Raw genomic sequence first — 27,038 nt, 5'->3', positions numbered from 1 at the left:
AACTATTAGGCCTGGCTTGGTAATGGATGTAGCTTGCACTACTAAGCCACAAATTCATAAAAACAAAGACACATTTTTTTTTTTAAACAGGTTTAAAAAAAAAAAACACAACAACAATGAGGCCCCATATTAACCCTTTTATCATGTTGAAAAAATCTTCTTCTTTTAAACCACCATAATCTGGTCTTCCATTAAATAAACAGGAAGAAAAAGTGGGAGGGAAACTTATCTTATTTCATAATTGTGTTCACTGTTTGCCAAAATGTTCCACATTTGTATAGAAAACTTTGTGGCAGTAAGCAGCCAGCATCGATTCCACAGGCCATACGCTGTGTGCCCAGCCACGGGAATCTGCGGTACTGTGTAGTGTGGCCAGTGCTAACATGTCACACTGGCCTCCTGGGACACTGGGATGTCTATGTTATTTTACCCTATGCTATTTCAGTAGACAGCCTTGAAATGGGAGCAGGGAAAGAGACTATAGTACATTTTCTGAGTTAGACTGAGAGCACCTGGCCCAGAAAAACTTTAAACTAAAAAATGTTCCTTGACTAGCCTGACAGACTAGCAAAGTGCGCCAACAAAATTTCACAAAGTAAGTCAGCAATGCATAAAGCATCACTGGCTTACTTCAGACAGGCTCGACAGATTTTTCTGTGGCTATATCTGTAGTATGTGACTGCCAAACAAGGAAAGAAAAAGAGCTAATATATTCCAGAAATTTCTGTGACTCAGTTCATCTGAATGGTGAAGAAACAAACCCATTCAGTATATACCATGTTTGGAAAATATTTAGTACTAAATCTGCCATGTGTGAATATACCCTAATAAGGGTCAGGAAAAGAAATAGTGAGTGGGCTTTCTAAGGACAGTGTATACTTCCTACTTCTGTCCAAGGGTAAAGAACCGCAAATGTATAATTGACGTTTTACCTCTTGATATCAAGACAAGCCTAAAGAACCTAATAATCTTACAGTTCTTCTTCTGAATAAGATTAATTAAAAAGAGAATGTGGTCATGTAAATTCTGGAAAGTTGTTAAACTATGAATTAAATAACCCAGCAGAGCATAAAACCTAGATCTTCTCTGGATCATAATAACCTAGGAATATAGTCTTTCTATAGGTTGCTCTCATTGAACTTAAGACACAGCAATTTAACTTAAAGGGAAACACTAGGAAAATGTTTATAATTTATAAAATACTACAAGAATGTATAATACTAGGACTGTTAACTTATTAACTTGTTTTTTTGTCATCTCACAACAATGCATGTTGCTGCTAAGATATAATTATTTCCCTATGTATGGATCCTAGAAAACAAAGGTAGGTATACAATCCAGGGAATAATGCTGGGGGTGCGTAACCTAATGAAAACTAGCAATCAAAAATATCACAAGAAGAAAAAATAGGTCACACTCACCCAGTCTGCATAAAAGAAAAATGCTGCTTTATAACAACATCTTTAACCCCTTAATGACCAAGCACATTTTCACCTCAATTTTATTTTTGCCTTTTCGTTTTTTCCTGCTCGACTTCTAAAATCCATAACTCCTTTATATTTCCATGTACAGACCCATATGAGGGCTTGTTTTTTGCATGACCAATTGTACTTTATAATGAAACCTCTCATTTTACCATAAAATGTACGGCAAACTCAAAATAAAAAAAATTTAGGGAGGAAATTTAAATGAAAACCAAAATTTTGCACATTTTGGAGGGTTTTGTTTTCACACTGTACACTTTATGGTAAAAATGGCATGTGTTCTTTATTCTGAGGGTCAATACGATTAAAATGATACCCATGGCTAGATACTTTTATATTTTTGTACCGCTTAAAAAAAATCTAAAACTTTTTGTACAAAATCAGTAATCTAAAATCGCCCTATTTTGACCACCTATAACTTTTTCATTTTTCCGTATATAGGGCGGTATGAGGGCTAATTTTTTGCGCCATCATCTGTAATTTTTTTAGATACCACATTTGCATATATAAAACTTTTAGATCATTATTTTTTTATTTTTTTAATAAAATGTGACAAAAAAGCAGCATTTGTGGACTTTTTAAATTTTTTACGTTTACGCCATTCACCGTACGGGATCATTAACATTATATTTTGATAGTTCGGACATTTACGCACGCGGAGATACCAAATATATTTATTAAAAACAAAATTTACGCATTTTGGGGGTAAAATGGTAAAAAGGGACAATTTTCATTTTTATTGGGGGAGGGGATTTTTAACTTTTTACACTTTTTATGTCCCCATAGTGGACTATCTATAGCAATCGTTTGATTGCTAATACTGTGCAGTGCTATGCAGAGGACACAGCACTGCTCAGTATTATCTGTGATCTTCTGCTCTGGTCTGCTCGATCGCAGACCAGAGCAGAAGACCCCGGGAGACAGCCGGAGCTAGGTAAGGGGACCTCTGGCTGTCATGCTGGATGATCGGATCCCCGCGGCAGCGCTGCGGGCGATCCGATCATCCAATCAAAGTGCCGCTGTCACGATGCCGGCTGGCAGGTAGTGGATCCTCTGTGCCAGAGAGGGATTGGCGTGGACCGTGCTAGTGGACCGGTTCTAAGCCACTACTGGTTTTCACCAGAGCCCGCCGCAAAGCGGGATGGTCTTGCTGCGGCGGTAGTGACCAGGTCGTATCCACTAGCAACGGCTCACCTCTCTGGCTGCTGAAGATAGGCGCGGTACAAGGGAGTAGGCAAAAGCAAGGTCGGACGTAGCAGAAGGTCGGGGCAGGCAGCAAGGATCGTAGTCAGGGGCAACGGCAGAAGGTCTGGAAACACAGGCAAGGAACACACAAGGAACGCTTTCACTGGCACTAAGGCAACAAGATCCGGCAAGGGAGTGCAGGGGAAGTGAGGTGATATAGGGAAGTGCACAGGTGAACACACTAATTGGAACCACTGCGCCAATCAGCGGCGCAGTGGCCCTTTAAATCGCAGAGACCCGGCGCGCGCGCGCCCTAGGGAGCGGGGCCGCGCGCGCCGGGACAGAACAGACGGAGAGCGAGTCAGGTAGGGGAGCCGGGGTGCGCATCGCGAGCGGGCGCTACCCGCATCGCGAATCGCATCCCGGCTGGCAGCGGAATCGCAGCGCCCCGGGTCAGAGGACGTGACCGGAGCGCTGCCGCGGGGAGAGTGAAGCGAGCGCTCCGGGGAGGAGCGGGGACCCGGAGCGCTCGGCGTAACAGTACCCCCCCCCCTTGGGTCTCCCCCTCTTCTTAGAGCCTGAGAACCTGAGGAGCAGACTTTTGTCTAGGATGTTGTCCTCAGGTTCCCAGGATCTCTCTTCAGGACCACAACCCTCCCAGTCCACTAAAAAAAAATTTTTCCCTCTGACCTTTTTGGCAGCTAAAATTTCTTTGACCGAGAAGATGTCCGAGGAGCCGGAAACAGGAGTGGGAGGAACAGATTTGGGAGAAAAACGGTTGAGGATGAGTGGTTTGAGAAGAGAGACGTGAAAGGCATTAGGGATACGAAGAGAGGGAGGAAGAAGAAGTTTATAAGAGACAGGATTAATTTGACACAAAATTTTGAAAGGACCAAGATAGCGTGGTCCCAACTTGTAGCTAGGGACACGGAAGCGGACATATTTAGCGGAGAGCCATACCTTGTCTCCAGGGGAAAAAACGGGGGGAGCTCTTCTTTTCTTATCCGCGAACTTCTTCATGCGTGAAGAAGCCTGTAAGAGAGAATTTTGGGTCTCTCTCCATATGATGGAAAGGTCACGAGAAATTTCATCCACAGCGGGCAGACCAGAGGGCAAGGGAGTAGGGAGGGGGGGAAGAGGGTGACGGCCGTACACCACGAAAAATGGGGATTTGGAGGAAGACTCAGAGACCCTGAAGTTATACGAGAATTCGGCCCATGGGAGGAGATCTGCCCAGTCATCCTGGCGGGAGGAAACAAAATGTCGCAAATAATCACCCAAGATCTGGTTAATCCTTTCTACTTGTCCATTGGACTGGGGATGATATGCAGAAGAAAAATTTAATTTAATCTTGAGTTGTTTACAGAGAGCCCTCCAGAATTTAGACACGAATTGGACGCCTCTATCCGAGACAATCTGCGTAGGCAACCCGTGAAGACGAAAAATGTGTACAAAAAATTGTTTAGCCAACTGAGGCGCAGAAGGAAGACCAGGAAGAGGGATGAAATGTGCCATTTTGGAGAATCGATCAACGACCACCCAAATAACAGTGTTGCCACGGGAAGGGGGTAAATCAGTAATAAAATCCATACCAATCAGAGACCAAGGCTGTTCGGGGACAGGCAGAGGATGAAGAAAACCAGCGGGCTTCTGGCGAGGAGTCTTATCCCGGGCACAGATAGTGCAGGCTCGCACAAAGTCCACAACATCCGTCTCCAGAGTCGGCCACCAATAGAAGCGGGAGATGAGTTGCACAGATTTCTTGATACCCGCATGACCTGCGAGATGGGAGGAGTGACCCCATTTGAGGATTCCGAGGCGTTGGCGAGGAGAAACAAAGGTCTTTCCTGGAGGAGTCTGCCTGATGGAGGCAGGAGAAGTGGAGATCAGGCAGTCAGGTGGAATGATGTGTTGCGGAGAGAGTTCAACTTCTGAGGCATCCGAGGAACGAGAGAGAGCATCGGCCCTAATGTTCTTATCGGCAGGACGAAAGTGAATCTCAAAATTAAATCGGGCAAAGAACAGAGACCACCGGGCCTGGCGAGGATTCAGCCGTTGGGCAGACTGGAGGTAGGAGAGGTTCTTGTGGTCGGTGTAGATAATAACAGGAGAACTTGATCCCTCCAGCAGATGCCTCCATTCCTCAAGTGCTAATTTAATGGCTAGAAGCTCTCGATCCCCGATGGAGTAGTTCCTCTCCGCTGGAGAGAAGGTCCTAGAGAAAAAACCACAAGTGACAGCATGCCCGGAAGAATTTTTTTGTAGAAGAACAGCTCCAGCTCCCACTGAGGAGGCATCAACCTCCAATAGGAAGGGTTTGGAAGGGTCAGGTCTGGAGAGGACGGGAGCCGAAGAAAAGGCAGACTTGAGTCGTTTAAAGGCGTCTTCTGCTTGAGGAGGCCAGGACTTGGGATCAGCATTTTTTTTGGTTAAAGCCACGATAGGAGCCACAATGGTAGAAAAATGTGGAATAAATTGCCTGTAATAATTGGCGAACCCCAAAAAGCGTTGGATAGCACGGAGTCCGGAGGGGCGTGGCCAATCTAAGACGGCAGAGAGTTTGTCTGGATCCATCTGTAGTCCCTGGCCAGAGACCAAATATCCTAGAAAAGGAAGAGATTGGCATTCAAACAGACATTTCTCAATTTTGGCATAGAGTTGGTTGTCACGAAGTCTCTGAAGAACCATACGGACATGCTGGCGGTGTTCTTCTAGATTGGCAGAAAAAATTAGGATATCGTCCAGATATACAACAACACAGGAGTATAACAGATCACGAAAAATTTCATTGACAAAGTCTTGGAAGACGGCAGGGGCGTTGCACAGTCCAAAGGGCATGACCAGATACTCAAAGTGTCCATCTCTGGTGTTAAATGCCGTTTTCCACTCGTCCCCCTCTCTGATGCGGATGAGGTTATAGGCGCCTCTTAAGTCCAATTTAGTGAAGATGTGGGCACCTTGGAGGCGATCAAAGAGTTCGGAGATGAGGGGTAAGGGGTAGCGGTTCTTAACCGTGATTTTATTAAGACCGCGGTAGTCAATGCAAGGACGTAGGGAGCCATCTTTTTTGGACACAAAGAAAAATCCGGCTCCGGCAGGAGAGGAGGATTTACGGATAAAGCCCTTTTTTAGATTCTCCTGGATGTATTCGGACATGGCAAGAGTCTCTGGGGCAGAGAGAGGATAAATTCTGCCCCGGGGTGGAGTAGTGCCCGGGAGGAGGTCGATAGGGCAATCATAAGGCCTGTGAGGAGGTAGAGTCTCAGCTTGTTTTTTGCAGAAAACATCCGCGAAGTCCATATAGGCCTTAGGGAGACCGGTTACTGGAGGAACCACAGAGTTACGGCAAGGGTTACTGGGAACCGGTTTTAGACAGTTCTTGGAACAAGAGGACCCCCAACTCTTGATCTCCCCAGTGGACCAATCCAGGGTAGGGGAATGAAGTTGAAGCCAGGGAAGTCCAAGGAGAATTTCCGAGGTGCAATTGGGGAGGACCAAAAGTTCAATCCTCTCATGATGAGATCCGATGCTCATAAGAAGGGGCTCCGTGCGGAAACGTATGGTACAGTCCAATCTTTCATTATTTACACAATTGATGTAGAGGGGTCTGGCGAGACTGGTCACCGGGATGTTGAACCTGTTGACGAGAGAGGCCAAAATAAAATTTCCTGCAGATCCAGAGTCCAAGAAGGCCACTGTAGAGAAGGAGAAGGCAGAGGCAGACATCCGCACAGGCACAGTAAGACGTGGAGAAGCAGAGTAGACATCAAGGACTGTCTCACCTTTGTGCGGAGTCAGCGTACGTCTTTCCAGGCGGGGAGGACGGATAGGACAATCTCTCAGGAAGTGTTCGGTACTAGCACAGTACAGGCAGAGGTTCTCCATACGGCGTCGTGTCCTCTCTTGAGGTGTCAGGCGAGACCGGTCGACCTGCATAGCCTCCACGGCGGGAGGCACAGGAACAGATTGCAGGGGACCAGAGGAGAGAGGAGCCGAGGAGAAGAAACGCCTCGTGCGAACAGAGTCCATATCTTGGCGGAGTTCCTGACGCCTTTCGGAAAAACGCATGTCAATGCGAGTGGCTAGGTGAATAAGTTCATGTAGATTAGCAGGAATTTCTCGTGCGGCCAGAACATCTTTAATGTTGCTGGATAGGCCTTTTTTGAAGGTCGCGCAGAGGGCCTCATTATTCCAGGACAATTCTGAAGCAAGAGTACGGAATTGTACGGCATACTCGCCAACGGAAGAATTACCCTGGACCAGGTTCAACAGGGCAGTCTCAGCAGAAGAGGCTCGGGCAGGTTCCTCAAAGACACTTCGGATTTCCGAGAAGAAGGAGTGTACAGAGGCAGTGACGGGGTCATTGCGGTCCCAGAGCGGTGTGGCCCATGACAGGGCTTTTCCGGACAGAAGGCTGACTACGAAAGCCACCTTAGACCTTTCAGTGGGAAACAGGTCCGACATCATCTCTAGATGCAGGGAACATTGGGAAAGAAAGCCACGGCAAAACTTAGAGTCCCCATCAAATTTATCCGGCAAGGATAAGCGTATCCCAGGAGCGGCCACTCGCTGCGGAGGAGGTGCAGGAGCTGGCGGAGGAGATGACTGCTGAAGCTGTGGTAGTAACTGTTGTAGCATAACGGTCAGTTGAGACAGCTGTTGGCCTTGTTGCGCTATCTGTTGTGACTGCTGGGCGACCACCGTGGTGAGGTCAGCGACAACTGGCAGAGGAACTTCAGCGGGATCCATGGCCGGATCTACTGTCACGATGCCGGCTGGCAGGTAGTGGATCCTCTGTGCCAGAGAGGGATTGGCGTGGACCGTGCTAGTGGACCGGTTCTAAGCCACTACTGGTTTTCACCAGAGCCCGCCGCAAAGCGGGATGGTCTTGCTGCGGCGGTAGTGACCAGGTCGTATCCACTAGCAACGGCTCACCTCTCTGGCTGCTGAAGATAGGCGCGGTACAAGGGAGTAGGCAAAAGCAAGGTCGGACGTAGCAGAAGGTCGGGGCAGGCAGCAAGGATCGTAGTCAGGGGCAACGGCAGAAGGTCTGGAAACACAGGCAAGGAACACACAAGGAACGCTTTCACTGGCACTAAGGCAACAAGATCCGGCAAGGGAGTGCAGGGGAAGTGAGGTGATATAGGGAAGTGCACAGGTGAACACACTAATTGGAACCACTGCGCCAATCAGCGGCGCAGTGGCCCTTTAAATCGCAGAGACCCGGCGCGCGCGCGCCCTAGGGAGCGGGGCCGCGCGCGCCGGGACAGAACAGACGGAGAGCGAGTCAGGTAGGGGAGCCGGGGTGCGCATCGCGAGCGGGCGCTACCCGCATCGCGAATCGCATCCCGGCTGGCAGCGGAATCGCAGCGCCCCGGGTCAGAGGACGTGACCGGAGCGCTGCCGCGGGGAGAGTGAAGCGAGCGCTCCGGGGAGGAGCGGGGACCCGGAGCGCTCGGCGTAACAGCCGCAATGCCGCAGATGCCGTGATCTGTATTGATCAAGCCATCGGAGGGGTTAAAGGCGGACATCCGCGCGATCGCGGATGTCGGCCATTACCGGCGGGTCCCCGGCTAGCAGGGGACCCCCGGCGGGTCCCCTGCTAGCAGCCTGAACCTGCTGTGTATGACGCGAGCACCCTTCCGATGCTCGCGGTCATACACAGGACGTAACTGTACGTCCTGGTGCGGGAAGTCCCGCCAAACCAGGACGTACATTTACGTCTGTGGTCGTTAAGGGGTTAAAATTGTGTCCAAAAAACTGACTGAAGGAACAGTTGTCCCCTTTCTCTAAGCCTAACCGGCATCACACAGCTAAATCTCTCGGCACTTCCTGTGGTGTCACCAGCAAAACCAGACATGGAATAGGGGGATAAGTCCATTCTGGTCGTTCAGACCGAGTTCACCAAATTCTCCTGTCCAAATGATCCAGGCAGCTTCCTTTTTATGCAGTAGACTAGTTTTATCATTACCAGATTCATTTCTTTCCAGTACTATAAATTTTAGGTCTTTGATACTGCCATTATGCATTTTTCTCAAAGGCTCGATCATTCTGGTGGCTCTGACTCCAGTTTCACGCAATGTACGTGTTCTCTAAATCTTGTGAAAATACAACATATTGTGTATCCAATCCAGAATCTTGCACAATCATACCATTAACAGTAGATTACATACCTGCTTCTACAGCTTATGAATTGTTTTATTTCAATATCGCAGCCACCTTTTCTCATTTTTTATTTTTAGTAATTTTTTGTAAACAGTATGGGCAATTTCTGCATGGAAAGTTACCTTTTATTTCATTTTTGTTGAGCCTTTTTTATGTGTGTTTTATTTCTATATTTAATTTGCTACTAAGAGATTACTGAGGCCTCTACTACGTCGGAAGGCTACCAGAGGTCTTTCTTTGGCTATTTTACTGATTTCTATGCTGCATGCTACTGTATCCCATTACTTATATATGGTTCTATTTACCCTATGAGCCAAAGGGTTAAATTTAAAAGAGAATACAGATCTGTCTTCATTATTATCTGTCAAGCCATTACTACCCAAACACGGCTGTCCGAAGCCAACATTCTGAACATAGATGAGATAGCAGATGGTCCCAGCAGGCAAATAAGAGGTCTAGGGGTGGAGTACCCCTTTAATCAGTGTATATACATATATAGATAGAGAGAGAGCGAGAGAGAAAGAGAGAAAGACAAATGTTCTATACCCCAGCTGCTACCAGAGCCACAATGTACATACCCTCAAAGATTCACTGTGAACATGAGTATTGTGAGTTATGTGAAGCTGGAAACTGGATAACCATTAATTCCCCTTTGAGCCTAGTTAAGACAGTTCTCTTTTCATAGCCAAAATTTGTGTCTTTACCTTAGGCTTCTATTTTGTGGGTAGCAGAGATCTGATTCAGGTCCTGACCCACATACTTATATTTATGCATCCACAATAAATAACATAAAATGATTGCAATTGAAAACTCATAATCAAAATAATAGTAAGCAATATTATTCTTAATTAATTTATTGTTCATTTGATTATTTTATACTGTTGAAATTTCATATTTAAATCAAAATTTAGAATTAGCTGCAAAACCAAAGTATCATGAAGTTAACTAATCAGAATCACTTTTTGCTGTTGCTAGACATCCCAACTTGTCCTAAAGCATGATACTTAAAGGGGTACTCCGCCCCTAGACATCTTATCCCGTATCCAAAGGATAAGGAATAAGATGTCTGATCCCCCCTGCAGCAGTCCGGCACTTCAGAACCCCAGAGCGGTGCAGGGGATGGGGCATAGTGATGTCACAGCCCCGCCCTCTTGTGACATCATGTCCGCCCCCTCATTGCAAGTCAATGGAAGGGGTGTCACGACCCCTCCCATAGACTTGTATTGAGGGCGCATGGCATGACGTCATGAAGGGGCAGGGCCATGACGTCACCATGCCCCGTCCCCTGCACCGCCCGTCATCGGCCGGCCTCGGAGAAAACTTAGCTCCGGGCTGCTGAGGTGCTGGGCTGCTGCAGGGGGGATCGCGGGGGTACCCAGCTTCAGGCCCCCCCGTGATCACACATCTTATCCCCTATCCTTTGGATAGGGGATAAGATATCTAGGGGCAGAGTAGCCCTTTAACCCCTTAACGACCCAGGACGTAAATGTATGTCCTGTGAGCTGGTACTTAGCACACGATGATGTACATTTACGTCCTATGCATAACCGCGAGCATCGGAGCGATGCTCGCGTCATGCACGGCAGGTCCCGGCTGCTGATAGCAGCCAGGGACCCGCCTGTAATTGCGGACATCAGCAATCACACGGATGTCTGCCATTAACCCCTCAGATGCCGTGATCTACAGATCACGGCATCTGCAGCATCGTGGTACTTTGAATGGATGATCGGGTGGCCCACAGCGCTGCCGCGGCGATCCGATCCTCCAGCATGGCGGCCGGAGGTCCCCTCATCTGCCTCTGCTGCCTTCCACGGGTCTTCTGCTCTGGTCTGTGATCGAGCAGACCAGAGCAGAAGATGACCCATAATACTGATCAGTGCTATGCCCTATGCATAGCACTGAACAGCATTAGCAATCGAATGATTGCTATAAATAGTCCCCTATGGGGACTATTAAAGTGTAAAAATAAAAGTAAAAAAGTAAAAAATAAAAGTAAAAAAATTGAAAAAACCCCTCCCCCAATAAAAATGTAAATTGTCCCACTTTCCCTATTTCACCCCCAAAAAGTGTAAAAAAAAATATATATATATATATTTTATATACATATTTGGTATCGCCGCATGCGTAAATATCCCAACTATTAAAATAAAATGTGAATGATACCGTATGGTGAACGGTGTGAACATAAAAAAGAAAGTCCAAAATAGCTGCTTTTTTTTATAACGTTTTATTCCCAAAAAATTTTTATAAAAAAAAGTATTAAAAGTTTTATATAAGCAAATATGGTATCAATAAAAAGTACAGATCACGGCGCAAAAAATTAGCCCTCATACCGCCGCTTATACTGAAAAAGTTATAGGTCTTCAAAATAGGGGGATTTTAAACGTACTAATTTGGTTAACAGTTTGGGTTTTTTTTTTAAGCGCAACAGTAATAGAAAAGTATATTATCATGGGTATCATTTTAGTTGTATTGACCCAAAGAATAAAGAACATATATCATTTTTACCATAAATTGTACGGTGTGAAAACGAAACCTTCCAAAATTAGCAAAATTGCTGTCTTTTTCTTTTTAATTTCCCCACACAAATAGTATTTTTTTGGTTGCGCCATACATTTCATGGTAAAGTGAGTGATGGCAATACAACAGACAACTGGTTGCACAAAAAAACAAGCCCTCATACTAGTCTGTGGATGAAAATATAAAAGAGTTCTGATTTTTTGAAGGCGAGGAAAAAACGAAAACGTAAAAATTAAATTGTCTGAGTCCTTAAGGCCCAAATGGGCTGAGTCCTTAAGGGGTTAATAATGCTCGTAGTCAGACATCTGCAATGTTTGTCACAATTTCTGACTAACTTGAGTCATTCATAAAGGTTTAACCCCTTAAGGACCAAGCCCATTTTGACCTTAAGGACCAGGCCAATTTTGTTTTTGCATTTTAGTTTTTTCCTCCTCGCCTTCTAAAATCCATAACTCCTTTATATTTCTGTCTACAGACCCATATAAGAGCTTTATTTTATTTTTTTTGCATGACCAATTGTACTTTGTAATGAAACCTCTCATTTTACCATAAAATGTACGGCGAACCCCCAAAAATATTTTTTAGGGAGGAAATTTTAATGAAAACCACAATTTTGCACATTTTGGAGGGTTTTGTTTTCACACTGTGCACTTTACGGTAAAAATAACATGTGTTCTTTATTTTGTGGGTCAATTCGATTAAAATGATACCCATGGCTAGATACTTTTATATTTTTGTACTGCCTAAAAAAAATCTAAAACTTTTTGTGTACTGTATCAGTAATCTAAAATCGCCCGATTTTGACCACCTATAACTTTTTCATTTTTCCGTATATAGGGCGGTATGAGGGCTCATTGTTTGCGCCATCATCTGTACTTTTTATCAATGCTACATTTGCATATATAAAACATTTAGGTCATTTTTTATAAATTTTTTTGGGAATAAAATGTGACAAAAAGCAGCATTTTTGGACTTTTTTTAAAAATGTTTTTACATTTATGCCGTTCCCCTTACGGGATCATTAACATTATATTTTGATAGTTCAGACATTTACGCATGCGGCGATACCAAATATGTTTTTTATTTTTATTTAAAGTTACGATTTTTGGGGGGAAAATGGGAAAAACGGATAATTTTCATTTTTATTGGGGATGGGGATTTTTCAGTATTATTACTGATCAGTATTATTGGCTATCTTCTGCTCTGGTCTGCTTGATCTCAGACCAGAGCAGGAGACACCGGGAGCCGGACGGAGGCAGGTGAGGGGACCTCCGTACGCCATTACAGATGATCGGATCACCTTGGCATGGCTCCGGGCAATCCAATCATCTATTTTAACATGCGCATTGCCGCAGATGCTGTGATCTGTACTGATCACGGCATCTGAGGGGTTAACGGCAGACATCCACGCGAATCGCCATTACCTGCGGGTCCCCGGCTGCTGATAGCAGCCGGAACCTGCGATGAATGATGCAAGCACCACTCCGATGCTCGCAGCCATACACAGGACACAAATGTACGTCCTGGTGCGCGAAGTACCGCCAAACCAGGACGTACATTTACGTCCGTGGTCATTAAGGTGTTAAAAAAGCCACCAGGACCTCCTAAATGGATACTTGTATAATAGATACTGCTCATGTACACAAGTTCCACAAGTGCACAGAATTTTATCTCTTTTAAAATGTTTTCTACCTGGGCTTCACTAGCCAATGAATGGTGGTGCAAAGGCCCGACCAACAAAAACAAATATTGCAGTCAAAGTTATACGGGCACAATGCTTTTTTATATATCTGATTAGGATATTAGGAATATAATGCCTCAACAGGTGTGGACCCACTGTGCCACTTACCACTTTCGCTTTGGGCCAAACTTGAGAGTGGAATCTAAGTATTACCCAGAGATGGAGTCAGGAAACAAGCTTACGTCAGGAACACAGAAACCCTAAAGAAAGGAACCTTTGCTGTAGAAAGCTACAATGTTGGTCAGGCACATCAGGAAGGGAGTGCTCTCATATAGGAGGTGCCTGTCAGGAATTGGAGGAGGACACAAATCAGGGATGCACACGGACCCTTAAAACAACAGCCCCTACAGGGTGCCCGAGAAGCTGGCACCACCTGCAACAGAACAGAGGAGAATGTCCAGAGTCTGCAGTGGGGAGAAGGAGCCAAGTGTGTAGCTTGGCTGAGGTAAGCAGCAGGATGTGCTGCTAGCTGACAGATGCCAACTGCCAGTGTTATAATGTAGCTTCAGTCCCTACTATACAGCACTTCTGGTTTTGGGAACAAGGGAACAGGCTTTGTCAGTCAATCAGCAGGGGCATCGTCGTCCAGCCTCAGCCAGTGATTGGCTGAGCAGGCATGTTACATTACATCCCTGAACTCAGAAGTACTGAACAGGAGGGACAAGAGCTCTGTGATAGTGGTGGCAGCAAGGAAGATAAGTGTGGCAGTCAGAGAATGGGGAAAAGTAATTGGGAGTTGTTCTTTTTATAATAACCACACCCCATAAGCAGATATGTAAACAGAATCATACCCCGAGAACCCCTTTAAGCACCTATATTATATACTAGTAGTGCCAACAAAATATCAGCATCCAGGGCACATAATATACCCTAGCACTGTACTCTACCACTGTAATCACAAATCCTACAAAATAAGGGCAGATGGAACAAAATTATGCAAAATTATGATCTTTATTAACATATAAACATACAGTATAAAATATTAAGAACACACAATGCAACAACCAGTGAAATAAGCAAGAAGTGAATACACTGTAAACAAATAGTTAAGTAGCCACCACTAAGGATCAGAGTCCTACTCCCAGAGGGCCTATAAGCCTACCATTCCCCCAGCCATTACCTGCAGGTGAAGATACTGCCCTTCTACCACTGTAATCTACAAAGTAAAACAAAAAATTCTTCCAAATTGGTGCTAAACAAACACCCCACGCGTACAAATGAGCACCAACACCATGTTTCAACACAACATTAGTCTCCAACAGTACCACATACCAAAACGGAGCATAAAGTCCATCCCCCAAGAAATGTCAGATACACTGCCCACATGGGTGCAATTCACCCACCATAGAAGACAGCCACATTGCCCCACAAGCTTTACTGCCCTCCTTATTGCCAGCTGCATTGTACAAAAATTGCCAATCACTCATCTTTACATCTTACACATATACACTCACTGTCCTTCTTGTGTTCATACTAAGCTGCCATTTTGAGGCAATTGATCAACTTCAGTACACCTCAGCTAGCCACACATTGAGACACTGCTTTCATGTGAGGTTCGTTGATGTCATTTATTGCCGCCCAGCTGTCCTACACTGGCAGCTCAGCATTGGAACCAAAAATAAGATCTTTTTTTTTGTTGCATTTGTTCATTTTCAGCTATAAATTCCTGGAACAGACCAGCTTCTTGAGAAGCTCTGCTCTAGAGTCTCGTACGATAAATCAGAATACATTGTATTTTATATTTTTTATTTTTTTGCTGTATATTGTTGTATAATGGAAGGCAAAAATTGGTGAATATAAGTAGTCGGTCGCATTGACTGATTCCATATACTGTATTAAAAATGTTGTAAAACCTGACTACAAGCATAATTCACTGGATCTGGACTCATATGAAGTACTGTATTAATACTATGCTTAGTTGTAATTCATGCCTGACATTTATGTTAGTATAAAAATAAATGTGGCATCTGGCAGAATGTGAGGCTGGAATCCATTGCTCATCCTCCTGGTTATTTGACAGATGGTTCTCATTGTTGTCATTACAACCAGTAACACCCTTAGCTTTTGTGCAAAGATATCCAACCTCACAACAGACTATTTTCAGCTAATGACCTAAATTACAAGATCTCCGCATGAGAGTGAAGTTAATTCTTCTAGTAGAACATACAAGAACATATACAGACAATGGGGGAAATGTACTATTGTTTGAGTGTCTGACATGCCAACTGCATCATGGTAAGGGTGTTTTTTTGTGGTATTTACTATTTTGGAGCAGACTGGTTACAAAAGACATCTCTTTTTTTGTGCAGAATGTGCCAAAAATGTATTCACAAATTTGCCTTTTTCATTAGTTAATTTATTTTGAAAACACACATCCCTTAAACCACACCCCTTTTTGGGAAATAAACATCTGAACATGATAATTTCGCAAAAGTGTCACCCTAACAATGTACATTAATCCTTAATGGCTTGTTCCTGTAGTCAGCCAAAACTATGGTGTAGTAAAGCAGTATAGCAGCAACATGCAGTGTGTAGGGTCTGCTGCATTAAAGGGGCTTTTCTTCACTGAAAATAAAGTTCCTTGAACAGTAAAGCTAAACTCTTCAAATAAGGTGACTTTAGTACTTACCTGACAGTAATGGACATGTTTAGGAAGAATCTGTGCTGGTCTTGGGGATGAATGGCTGTGTTGTGAGTCTATGACGCCGCTGCTTTCATTTTTTGTAAAATGAATATTTCCTATTGTAGTTTCCTCCATCCAATTGAAAGTCCTAGGATCTTTTGGTTATAAGTGTGAGGTCACTTTTCTCCCTCCCACATATCAGTCACCCCACCCATTGCAGCACAGCTGAGCTCCCTTCCTTGAATTCTGTGCTTGAAACTACAATTACCTGAAGCTCTGTGGAGAATGATCTCCTCCCCCCCCCCACCCAGCGGTCGCTCCACCTATTGAAGCACAGACAGGCTCCCTTTAAACACCTGACTAGTGATGTAATGTCTCAGCCGTGCTGCAACCTGGGAAGAGACTGAGACAACATTCATTTTGTATGCTGCTAAAAATGAACATCGGGGCAGAGATCACATGAAACAATATACATATAATATGCAATCATGTGGATTTTATATCCACATGAAATATCTATTTATGTTATATTTTTCTGGTTTTATAATCTTTGCTCATGTAATTGTTATATTAAATGGGAGAACACTTGGGACAACCGACGTCGAAATGGACTTGTGAGTCTAAGTTAATATTAAATTTAGCTGTAGTGACCAGTGTCTGGCAGCTGCTGCCAAGGCTAATAAAATCATGGGGTGCATCAATAGGGGCATAGATGCCCACAACAAGGAAATAATTCTACCGCTGTACAAATCACTAGTCAGACCACACATGGAATACCGTGTACAGTTCTGGGAACAGTGTACAAGAAAGATACAGTGGAGCTGGAGAGGGTTCAAAGACGGGCAACCAGGGTAATACGGGGAATGGGAGGACTACAGTACCCAGAAAGATTATCAGAATTAGGGTTATTTAGTTTAGAAAAAAGAAGGCTTAGGGGAGACCTAATAACTATGTATAAATATATCAGGGGACCCTAAAAAGATCTCTCCCATGATCTATTTATACCCAGGAATGTATCTATAACAAGGAGGCATCATCTACGTCTAGAGGAAAGAAGGTTTCTACACCAGCACAGACGGGGGTTCTTTACTGTAAGAGCAGTGAGACTGTGGAATTCTCTCCCGGAGGAGGTGGTCATGGGGAACTCTGTAAAAGAGTTAAAAAAGGGTCTGGATGCATTTTTGGAGAGTAATAACATTGCTGGTTATGTATACTAGATTTATAGGGACAGAACGTTGATCCAGGGATTTATTCTGACTGCCATGTTTGGAGTCGGAAAGGAATTTGTACCTTGATGGACTCCGGTCTTTTTTCAACCTTATGAACTATGTTGCTATGTATTGTCTCCATTTATTCAATATTCCACAGATCACTGTAACATGCTATTATGGTTTGTGATTTCCTTTATTTTTTAAGTTACTATAAAATAATTAAATTAGAAAACATACACATTTAAACATTATTAAACTTTTTCTAATTGTATCTAATAACATAATCAATGTCCATACTAAGTTGAAATCATATGATAACCCAAACTGACAGCTGTTAGGCCAGAACTGGCACCCGTAATATGGACACAAAATGTGGCCTTTATTTTGCCTGTGTGTGGGACCCCTAACTAGATTTATTTTTGTTTATTACATTTTGTGCATAATATGCAAAGCATACAGAAAAAGAAAATTTTATTTGACACAAAAGGAAAACAAAGACACAATAGCCACATCAGGGCCTATCTACACTCGGGTTGCTGCACTGTAACATATCCAAATCCAGCCACGCTGGCGCGATAAAGAAATAATTCACCTACAGCCTTGCTTTGCTCCCTTAATGCTACCTCACCACTTCATGTAGTGTTATACCTATCCAAATACCTATCCCTGGAGCCCTCAGCCCCAAAGTAAAGAAAGAAAGGGATGAATAGAAAGAAAGAGAAAAAAAAGGGGTTCTCTCCACCCCAGAGAACAGAATCCTCTACCAAGAAGTACCTTCTGCTGCTACCTGCCCGCTGCCACGCATTGCAACAGCGAACTTAAGTGTTTCTGTAAATGCCATCCAGCTGTTCAATAGTTGAGCAAACAAAACATGTCGTCCATGTTCCTCTGCTATCAATTCTTCAGCTTTCATGATGGCTAAAAGTTCTGCATACCATTCCCTTAATGGGACCCCTAACTAAAGGGGTGGAGGGTGGGGTACAAGGCTCCACAGTGCATTCATCTAAAGTGAGGGGAACTCATATACATGTTTTTATGTGTGTTACCTACAAGTTTGTTTTATCTTGCTAAATTATGTCTTAAATGGAAAATGCTGGATTTTAAGTAAGTCAATCCTTTTACAATTGTGATGTTGCACATTAGGCTCACAGACATTTATTTTATTTATTTTTTTGTTAGTTTAGCCCCGAATTGGAACCCACATAAGAACATTTTTTCTGTCTTTATGTTTATGTATTTGCCGTCTAATAAAATTAAAAAATAAATATTTGTTGCGAATTTGTGCTAATTGTTAAAAAAAAGTTGAATCATATGACCATAGATTGTTTATTTAAATTGTGTCCATTTTAAACACACAATGATTTATAGAATACTTGTCACCTCTCCTGACATGTCTATTTTACAAAATACTTGTATTCTGACATTAAAAAACAATTCTGGAGCATCTTTTCTACAAACAATACATTGTGCCATTTCCCGAAAATGTAGGAATACAACACAATCTGACACCATCCGATAACTGACATCATACACAGAGAGGTAGATTTATGCCAGTGTTTTTGCATAGAAATTCACACATTTTTGCGAAAGCCCCCGATTTGCACAAACATATGTCATGTATTTTTTAATCAACTTCAGCTGCACCTTTTTAAAAAAAATTGGGTGGGGCTTATTGTATAAAAAGGTGTGCCCCAATCACACGGTCAATTTACTACAATCAGCTGAATCCTAATGTCACAGGATTTTACTACAGATCGAAATGTGAGATGCCAGTCTTATTAAATTCCCAAAATACAAAGGTCAAACATTTTTTTTTAGTGTAGCTCACGCAATAACCCTCACCACTGAGGATAACTGACATGGCCTCTAAAAGGATAAAGCCCTATGAAGATATTATTCAAATAAGAAAAATCAAGGTTGTCAGACCTCAAGTGCGTAGGTGTAGAAATAAAAAATAAAAAAATAAAGAATAGTCAAGTACTAAATATAACTATAGAGTGATAAAGTAAAGAAAATATTAGTGTTTATTTACAAATGAACATAAATGGTTCTTGAATGTCCTTCTTGGTAAATTCCTCTCCAATATATAGTACTGGCAGGTTATTTTGCCTTTATTTTAATTTCACTTTTTCATAGAAAATATTACTTGCTAATATTATTTGCTAATTTGCAGCCAATTAAATTATTTTATTAAACAGCTGTATAATCAGCATTTGATTAAAACAGCTTGTTTTCCAGTTTTAAGCAATTAAAGCTTTTCAATGTACAATAAAAAGCTATGGAACTTTTTACTTTGCTTTACTTACTTACTGTACTTTGTGTTTCTGTTTTTTACCATTTTCAAGATCTCTGCTTGTTTCAGTTATTGGTTTCATTGCTTACATGTGAAGGTTAAAAGACTGTCAAAATCATATCCAACTATCAGAAATACATGCTTCCTGGAGAGTATTAGAGCTTTTTCTTGCATCTTTACATCAATAGCATCTGTGTCTGTTGGACATGATAAGGATATATTTTTCTATTCACTAACTGAAAACTAAGATCCTAGAAATGATAAGCAATTCATTAAAGGAAATCTGTCATCAGTTTTACCTGCACTAACCTGTCGGTACAGACAGGTAGTACAGGTGACACTGATGACAATGATACTTACCTGGTCCTGTTCCATGCTCTGGTTCTTCTGCAATCTTCTGCCGTATCTTCTGTTCTGGGGCCAACTTGGAGCATAGGTGGAGATTCTTGACATCACTACTGCTGTTTGATAGCAGAGAGACCCAGCAGAGAACAGCATTGGTGACATCACGAAGCTCCACCCATTTTCCGGGAACAGAAGATATGGCGGAAGAACAAGAGCACGTAACGGGACCAGGTAAGTATTGTTGTCATCAGAGTCACCTGCACTACCTGTCTGTACCGACAGGTTAGTGCAGGTGACACTGATGACAGATTCCCTTTAAAAAAGGAAATCTGGGTAAACTGAACATAAACAACAATACATACCATTTATTTTAGGGGAGCAACCATTTCATTAAACAATTTCACAAGTATTTCAAGAATTTCCATCTTTTCAAGTACGCCTTTATACTTTCCTGACAGAAATTAAAGGGGTTATCCAGGAAAAAACTTTTTTTAATATATCAACTGGCTCCAGAAAGTTAAACAGATTTGTCGATTACTTCTATTAAAAAATCTTAATCCTTTCATTACTTATGAGCTTCTGAATTAAGGTTGTTCTTTTCTGTCTAAGCACTCTCTGATTACATGTGTCTCGGGAACCGCCCAGTCTAGAAGCAAATTCCCATAGCACACCTCTTCTAAACTGGGTGGTTCCCGAGACATGTGTCATCAGAGAGCACTTAGACAGAAAAGAACAACCTTAACTTCAGAAGCTCATAAGTACTGAAAGGATTAAGATTTTTTAATAGAAGTAATTTACAAATCTGTTTAACTTTCTGGAGCCAGTTGATATATATAAAAAAATGTTTTTCCTGGAATACCCCTTTAACTGATTAAGGGTGTATTCACACATATAGTATCCTGTGCATATTTAATCCACATGTTTAAAGCTGTGTTCAGTCATTTAGTTTACACTGAAAGCTGCAGCATAATATCCTGCACATACTGTACGTGTAAATAGACACTAATTATAGTGCATACTGTACATACTGTTTCTGATCTATGTTACTGCTTGCATTTAAACTAAACTGAACAAAACTAAAAAAACAAACAAAAAAACTGTAATACTATTTCAGAGTCTAAACATATCCCATTCTGAGAGCAGGTCTTAGTGAGAGATAGTATACCGTGCGGACCTGTCACCATTCCTGACCTGTCTGTTTAAAATGAAATATTTAGCACAGTCTTTTTATACAATAGTCTGTGTAGAGTAAAACTGTCAGCACAAATTGGGCAGTGTCAGACTGTAGGGACTCACAAGAGAAACGGTAACAACCAGTTGTCAATTTATACCCACATTTCCCGGAGTACCAATAGAGGAATGACACAAATATTTACTAAAAGCAGATTTGTCAGGAAAGCTGGGCAGTCTGCATTTTGTAATACTCCACAGTTATATATATAGTAAATGCAGCCAACATTATGGACATATGAATAAAAACTGAACACTGTAAAATAACATTTCAGTGGGCGTTTACACTTGATAATTGTTTTTTTCATCCAGGTCTTCTAGTCAAAATTGTAATACAGACAAAGAGAAAAGAACATGGCGAACATCTGTGGGTAAAAAAGTGTAGAATTAAATATTGCACAAAATTCAGATAAAAGCACTCTTAATTTTGCAACATTTTGCGTATGTTAAAGGGGTACTCCAGTGAAAAACTTTATTTTTTTTTTAAATCAACTGATGCCAGAAAATTAAACAGATATGTAAATTACCTATATTAAAAAATCTTAATCCTTCCTGTACTTATTAGCTGCTGAATACTACAGTGGAAAATCTTTTGAAACACAGAGCTGTCTGCTGACATCATGAGCACAGTGCTCTCTGCTGACATCTCTGTCCATTTTAGAAACTGTCCAGAGTAAAAGGAATACCCCATAGCAAACATTTGCTGTTCTGGACAGTTCCTAAAATGGACAGAGATGTCAGCAGAGAGCACTGTGCTCATGATGTCAGCAGACAGCTCTGTGTTTCAAAAAGAAAAGAATTTCCGCTGTAGTATTCAGCAGCTAATAAGTACAGGAAGGATTAAGATTTTTTTAATAGAAGTAATTTACAAATATGTTTAACTTACTGGCACCAGTTGATTAAAAAAAAAAAAAAAGTTTTTCACCGTAGTACCCCTTTAACTGTACTTAAAGGGATATTCCGGGCAAATACATCTTTCAGGGTTTCCGGGTCTGGGGACGTGACGTCATGCCACGCCCCTCCATTCATGTCTATGGGAGGGAGCGTGATGGGCATCACGCCCCCTCCCATAGACATGGATGGAGGGGGCGGGGCATTACATCACATCTCCAGGCCCGAAACACGGAGGTTTGCAAAACTAGAGACCCAGCTCTGCATAGAATGGGGGTACTGCAGGGAGATTGCGGGGGTCCCAGCAGCGGACCCTCTGCAATAAGACATCTCCAAAGGATAGGGGATAAGATGTTTTTGCCCGGAATACCCCTTTAAAAATTCCACATAACTATATTCAGGATATGTTCGCATTGAATAATGTGAACAGAATTCCGCAAGTGGAGATTCCATCTGGCAGCCATCACCATTGACAGCAATGCAGGGCTCGCGTACTTCCGTGTAAAGAATAAACATGTTCTTTCTTTGCACTAATCAATTTCAGCATCGGAATTGTCTGCTGCTGAAATTTCTCAGTGTAAATGGGTCCGTGGAAGACCCATTCACACTGATGTTAATGTTCACTGAGCGTAATTCTGCTTGCGTAATTCCAATAGTGAACATACCTTTACTGTAAATACTTCATAACTCGACAAATTCACAGATGCTCTAGTGGACAGGAGCAATACATGTATCACATGAACAGACATTTATTGGCTATAGAAGGAATATCTGGCCAGACAAGGCTACCCCAGACACAACCAGTTGTTTGACAGTGGCAACAGGACCTTCTGATCTGCTGATCAACATGTTGGCTGAAATCTGAAAGGGACGTTGCTAAATATTATATAAAAATTAAGTATTTTTAAAGCAATAGTATGTAATTTTTTATGATTTTTTTTACATATTATGTAGGCATATAAAATGCCTTTAATTAAAAAATAAATCTATATATATAAAACTCAATGGGGTTTATTTACTAAGAGTAGATTGTAGGTTTTTTTGTGGGTTTTGATTTCCGACAAGTATTTTCCCAAGGTATTTACTAAGGTTTCCCTACATTTTGCACTTTTCCCTACATTTTTCTTTTTTTTACAACTGTTCTGATCTGTCAGGTTTTCCTCAGCTCAAATCCACCACATTTTCTGTGGAAACCATAGTAGATATGTTGGGATTTTTCAAAACTGTCAGGACCACGCCCACTTTCTCCCGTGGCTGCGCCCCCTTTTCGGGTTTTTCTTGTAAAATGGAGGGTTTTGTTTTTTTGGTCGCAAATTGTGTTGCAAGGGACCTGCGACGCAATTTGAGCGCAAAACCCGACAAAAAAGAGTTGGGATCACCTTAGTAAATAGACCCTAATGTGTGTGTGTGTGTGTATATGCGTGTATGTTGCAGAATCACTTCCAAACTGCTAAAGATATTAACATGAAACTTGGCACACATGTTACTTATATGTCAACAACATAATAGGATAGGTAATTTAACCCTTACCCACACCCATTTGCGAGGGTGGGAGTTTTTATTTAAAGTCCAATACAAGTCTATGGGAAATATATGTTATTGCATAACTTCAAAACGGCTGGAGATATTTCGATAACAATTGGTCACATGTTACTTATATGTCAAATAAAAATATATAATAGTAAAATTAACTCCTTTTTGTTTCAAGTCCCATGCAAGTATATAGGACTTCTGGTGCCTTACTCCACAAGCCCTGCTCTGCTTCTCCTGGTGAATGCGTCAGTCCGGCTTGCAAGCCACACCCTCCCTGCATGCCATGTCCCATTTCACAAAGACACATCCAGCTTTTAAGCCACACCCCTATTATTTTCAGCTTACAATATCTTTACCACAATGCAGCCCCACCTGAGGACAGGATGTGAGGATTATATATGGAGACGGCATATGAGGACGGGATAGGAGGATGGGATATGAGGATGGGGAAAGGAGGTTGTGATATGAGGTCGGGAAATTAAGTTGGGATATGAGGGCGGGATATGAGGACGAGATATGAAGTAGGGATATGAGGTCGGGATATGAGGACGGGATATGGGCATAGGATATGGGGATGGCATATGGGGACGGGATATGAGGTCGGGATATAGGGACGGGATATAGGGACAGGATATGAGGTTGGGATATGGGGTCGAGATATGAGAACAAAATATGAGGACAGCATATGAGGTCGGAATATAAGGAGGGGATATGGGGTCAGGATTTAGGGATGAGATATGAGGACAAAAGCTTCTTCCTTTGTTGCTTTTCCTCCCTCACAAGGATAAGGCAGGAAAAATCGGGCAGCGCTGGGTACTCAGCTAGTAAATAAATAAATAATAAATACGTTTTTTAAGCAACTTTCACACAAACATATATTCCATCCATATAATATCCACTGTTTGGTGACTGTAATACAAAACTAATGCTAATATATGGGACTATTCACATGGATGTATAAAATACAGTTTAAAAAAAAAGCAGCATGTACTTCCATCATCCATTTTGCAAATGGGAAACATCTATTTAAGTCTATGGAAAGGGAATTTGCAATGAATGCATTCATACATGTTCGGTATCTTATATGTATTGCACCAGTATGTTATCAGTAGTTCATCTCATCTGTATTCCATCCATTTTTTAAAGTCACCAGTATTTACTGTACAGGAATATGAAGAAATACTGATGAAATTCTGATGACATGCTGATGCAATGCCAGTGGTAATACATCCATATTTAGGATCTTTAGATGTTTACCAGAATGCTCATGTGAAACAGTCCTATGGTACAAAAATTAAACAAAACTGTTTGCATAAAGATGAAGTGGTTTCCCCATCACTACCCACAACTATTAAAGCTTCTATAAGCAATGTACTTGCTGTAGAGAAAACTGAAATTACCTGCAGTTCTCGTCCTATCTCCCTCACCCTGTGTCACTACAGATTAGCCTGAGGCTTCATGCACTCAACCCTATTACAGCTCCATACACATTCCAAGAATAATGGAGCCAGTGAAGAACCCTATAACATTGCATGCTGAGGTGCTGCCATAAAACCGTATAATATTTCATGTAGCCACAATTTTCCCCATAGAAGTTAAAGCACACTGAGAAATTGCATCTATCCATGCAAAATTGTGTAAAAAAGCCTTCTTACAGGTATTCATTTTCTCCTCTTACTTGAAGGCAAGAGTGACTGGTGCTTAAACATGAAATAGATTTGAGCATCATACAAAAAATACTGTGAGAAATATGGAGCTAAATGATGGCATTAAACATTACAAGTGTAGTTTGTCCATCAGAACAAAGTGTCACGGGGTACCAATTTTCCATATAGTAATATGGATGAGGCTTTTAAAAACCTGCCTCATCAATATTCACTCCCTGGCCCACCCCATTCTGTGACATGAGTCAGGTGTAACAGAGCAGATTGCTCAACCCCCACCTGTGACATTTTCCTGACATTTAGAGCTCATATATACCCCGCCGGACATACCGGCCGTGTGCGCATCTCCCCATGACTGTCAGCCACCGGCGGGGCTGGGATTCGCATTGCGGGACGCGCCTGCATGCGGGTCCCAGCCCGTCACTAACCTCTTTCCCCTGCCTCTGCTCCTCAGCACCTCCTTGGGCACACACACGACGGAGCTTTGAGATTTAAAGGGCCAGTGCACCCATAATTAGTTTTCACCTGTGCCTCAGTTTTAAGTTCCTGCTCCTCCCTCTTGCCCTTGCCAGATCTTTATTTGCCTTAGTGCCTTAGAGAAAGCAGTATTTTGTGTTCCTTGCCGTGTACAAGTCCTTGCATTCCGTGACCTGACCGTGTTCCTAGCCGCCTGCCTATTGACCTTCTGCTACCCTACTGACTACGCTCCTGTGCTGCCTGCCCAGACCTCTTGCTAGCGTGACTACGTCCTGTCTATTCCTTCTGTGCCACGCTTCACCTGAGCCGCCTGTGTGGTCATGTCGTGCCTGCGGCGGGCTCTGGTAAAACCAGCGGCACCTTAGACTCCGCTCCCTGGCACGGCCACGTCATCTGCCAGGCAGGTCCAGCAGATCAACCATGGTATTGTGGATCTACTACCTCCTGAGTTCCAGCCAACTGCGGTGAGTCTTACAATATATCAGGCTTCCGGCACATTCTCCCTCCGGTGTGCATCGGAGGGCAACTGATGCTAGAACGTATCCCATTCATTTGAATGAGACAGTTCACAATTATCCAGCATCTCAATTTTGATACCGGATGGTTGGACATGTCAGAGGGCACCGGACAGGGGAACGCAGCTTGCTTTGTTCCTCTGTTCGCCATTTAGAAACAATGAAGGCCTGATGCCATACAACTCATGAAAGCTTGTCATCAGTTGTGGCATCAGTTGTGTCCAGATCTAGGCTGAGTTCACCTATGCTGGATGCCGGACATATGTGAACCTAGCCTCAACCTGTTAAGGACCCAGGGTATACCTGTACGTCCTTATTCCGCTACCAATCTATAATGCGGGGCCACGGCGAAATCGCGCCATCTCGAACAGCTTACATGACAGCTGGAGGATCACTACCTGCCTCCTCGCTGTCCGATCGCTGAATGACTGCTCAGTGCCTGAGATCCAGGCATGAGCAGTCAAGCGGCAGATTCATCGATCACTGGTTTCTTATGAGAAACTAGTGATCAATGTAAAAGATCAGTGTGTGCAGTGTTATAGCCCCCTATGGGAGCTATAACACTCCAAAAAAAAAGTGAATAAAGATCGTTTTACCCCTCCCCTATTAAAAGTTTGAATAAACCCCCTTTTCCCATAAAAAAAAAAAACAGTGTAAATAAAAGTAAAACTATACATATGTGGTATCGCCGCGTGCGGAAATATCTGAATTATAAAAATATATTGTTAATTAAACCGCACGGTCAATGGCGTATGCGCAAAAAAATTCCAAAGTCCAAAGTCCATGTATATCTAATTTACATGCACATATAGCTAATTATCATGCATATTTAGGGCGTATTACATGTATGCCACATTTTTAGATTTGTAGTTTTAGGATTTCATATATATCCACTTGTGGTTAAAATTCTTATGCATTTATTGTCTGTCATTATATATATAATTATATGGTGGCTCTATAGTGAGCCTATAGGGGTGTGCTTATACATATTAGTTGTTTTTAGTTTTAAATGCATTTTCGCTAATTGTGATATATGATCATTATCTTACATATTTTAAATCATTTTATTCTGCATTGGGGAATTGTGATTATGCCTTGACATGTAGTCACCTGTGCTGTTTGATAGCCCGGTCAATCCTTCAGGTTGACACTGTTGGCGCA

The 27,038-nt window shown here is 42.5% G+C and overlaps 1 protein-coding gene across 1 annotated transcript in view; it reads right to left on the bottom strand.

The window, feature by feature from the left end:
- Positions 1–21,092: 21,092 nt before the first annotated feature.
- LOC130357905 (tetraspanin-18-like) overlaps positions 21,093–27,038 on the bottom strand; it is a 44,938-nt gene continuing 38,992 nt past the window's right edge. The window contains exon 7 of the mRNA XM_056560657.1: positions 21,093–21,162. Within this exon, the coding sequence (XP_056416632.1) occupies positions 21,115–21,162 (48 nt within the window). The 3' untranslated portion in view covers positions 21,093–21,114. The remainder of the gene's footprint in view (positions 21,163–27,038) is intronic.

Source organism: Hyla sarda, chromosome 2 (genome assembly GCF_029499605.1).
Source record: "Hyla sarda isolate aHylSar1 chromosome 2, aHylSar1.hap1, whole genome shotgun sequence".
Classification (NCBI taxonomy): domain Eukaryota; kingdom Metazoa; phylum Chordata; class Amphibia; order Anura; family Hylidae; genus Hyla; species Hyla sarda.
This window is presented reverse-complemented; position numbering and strand designations above follow the sequence as displayed.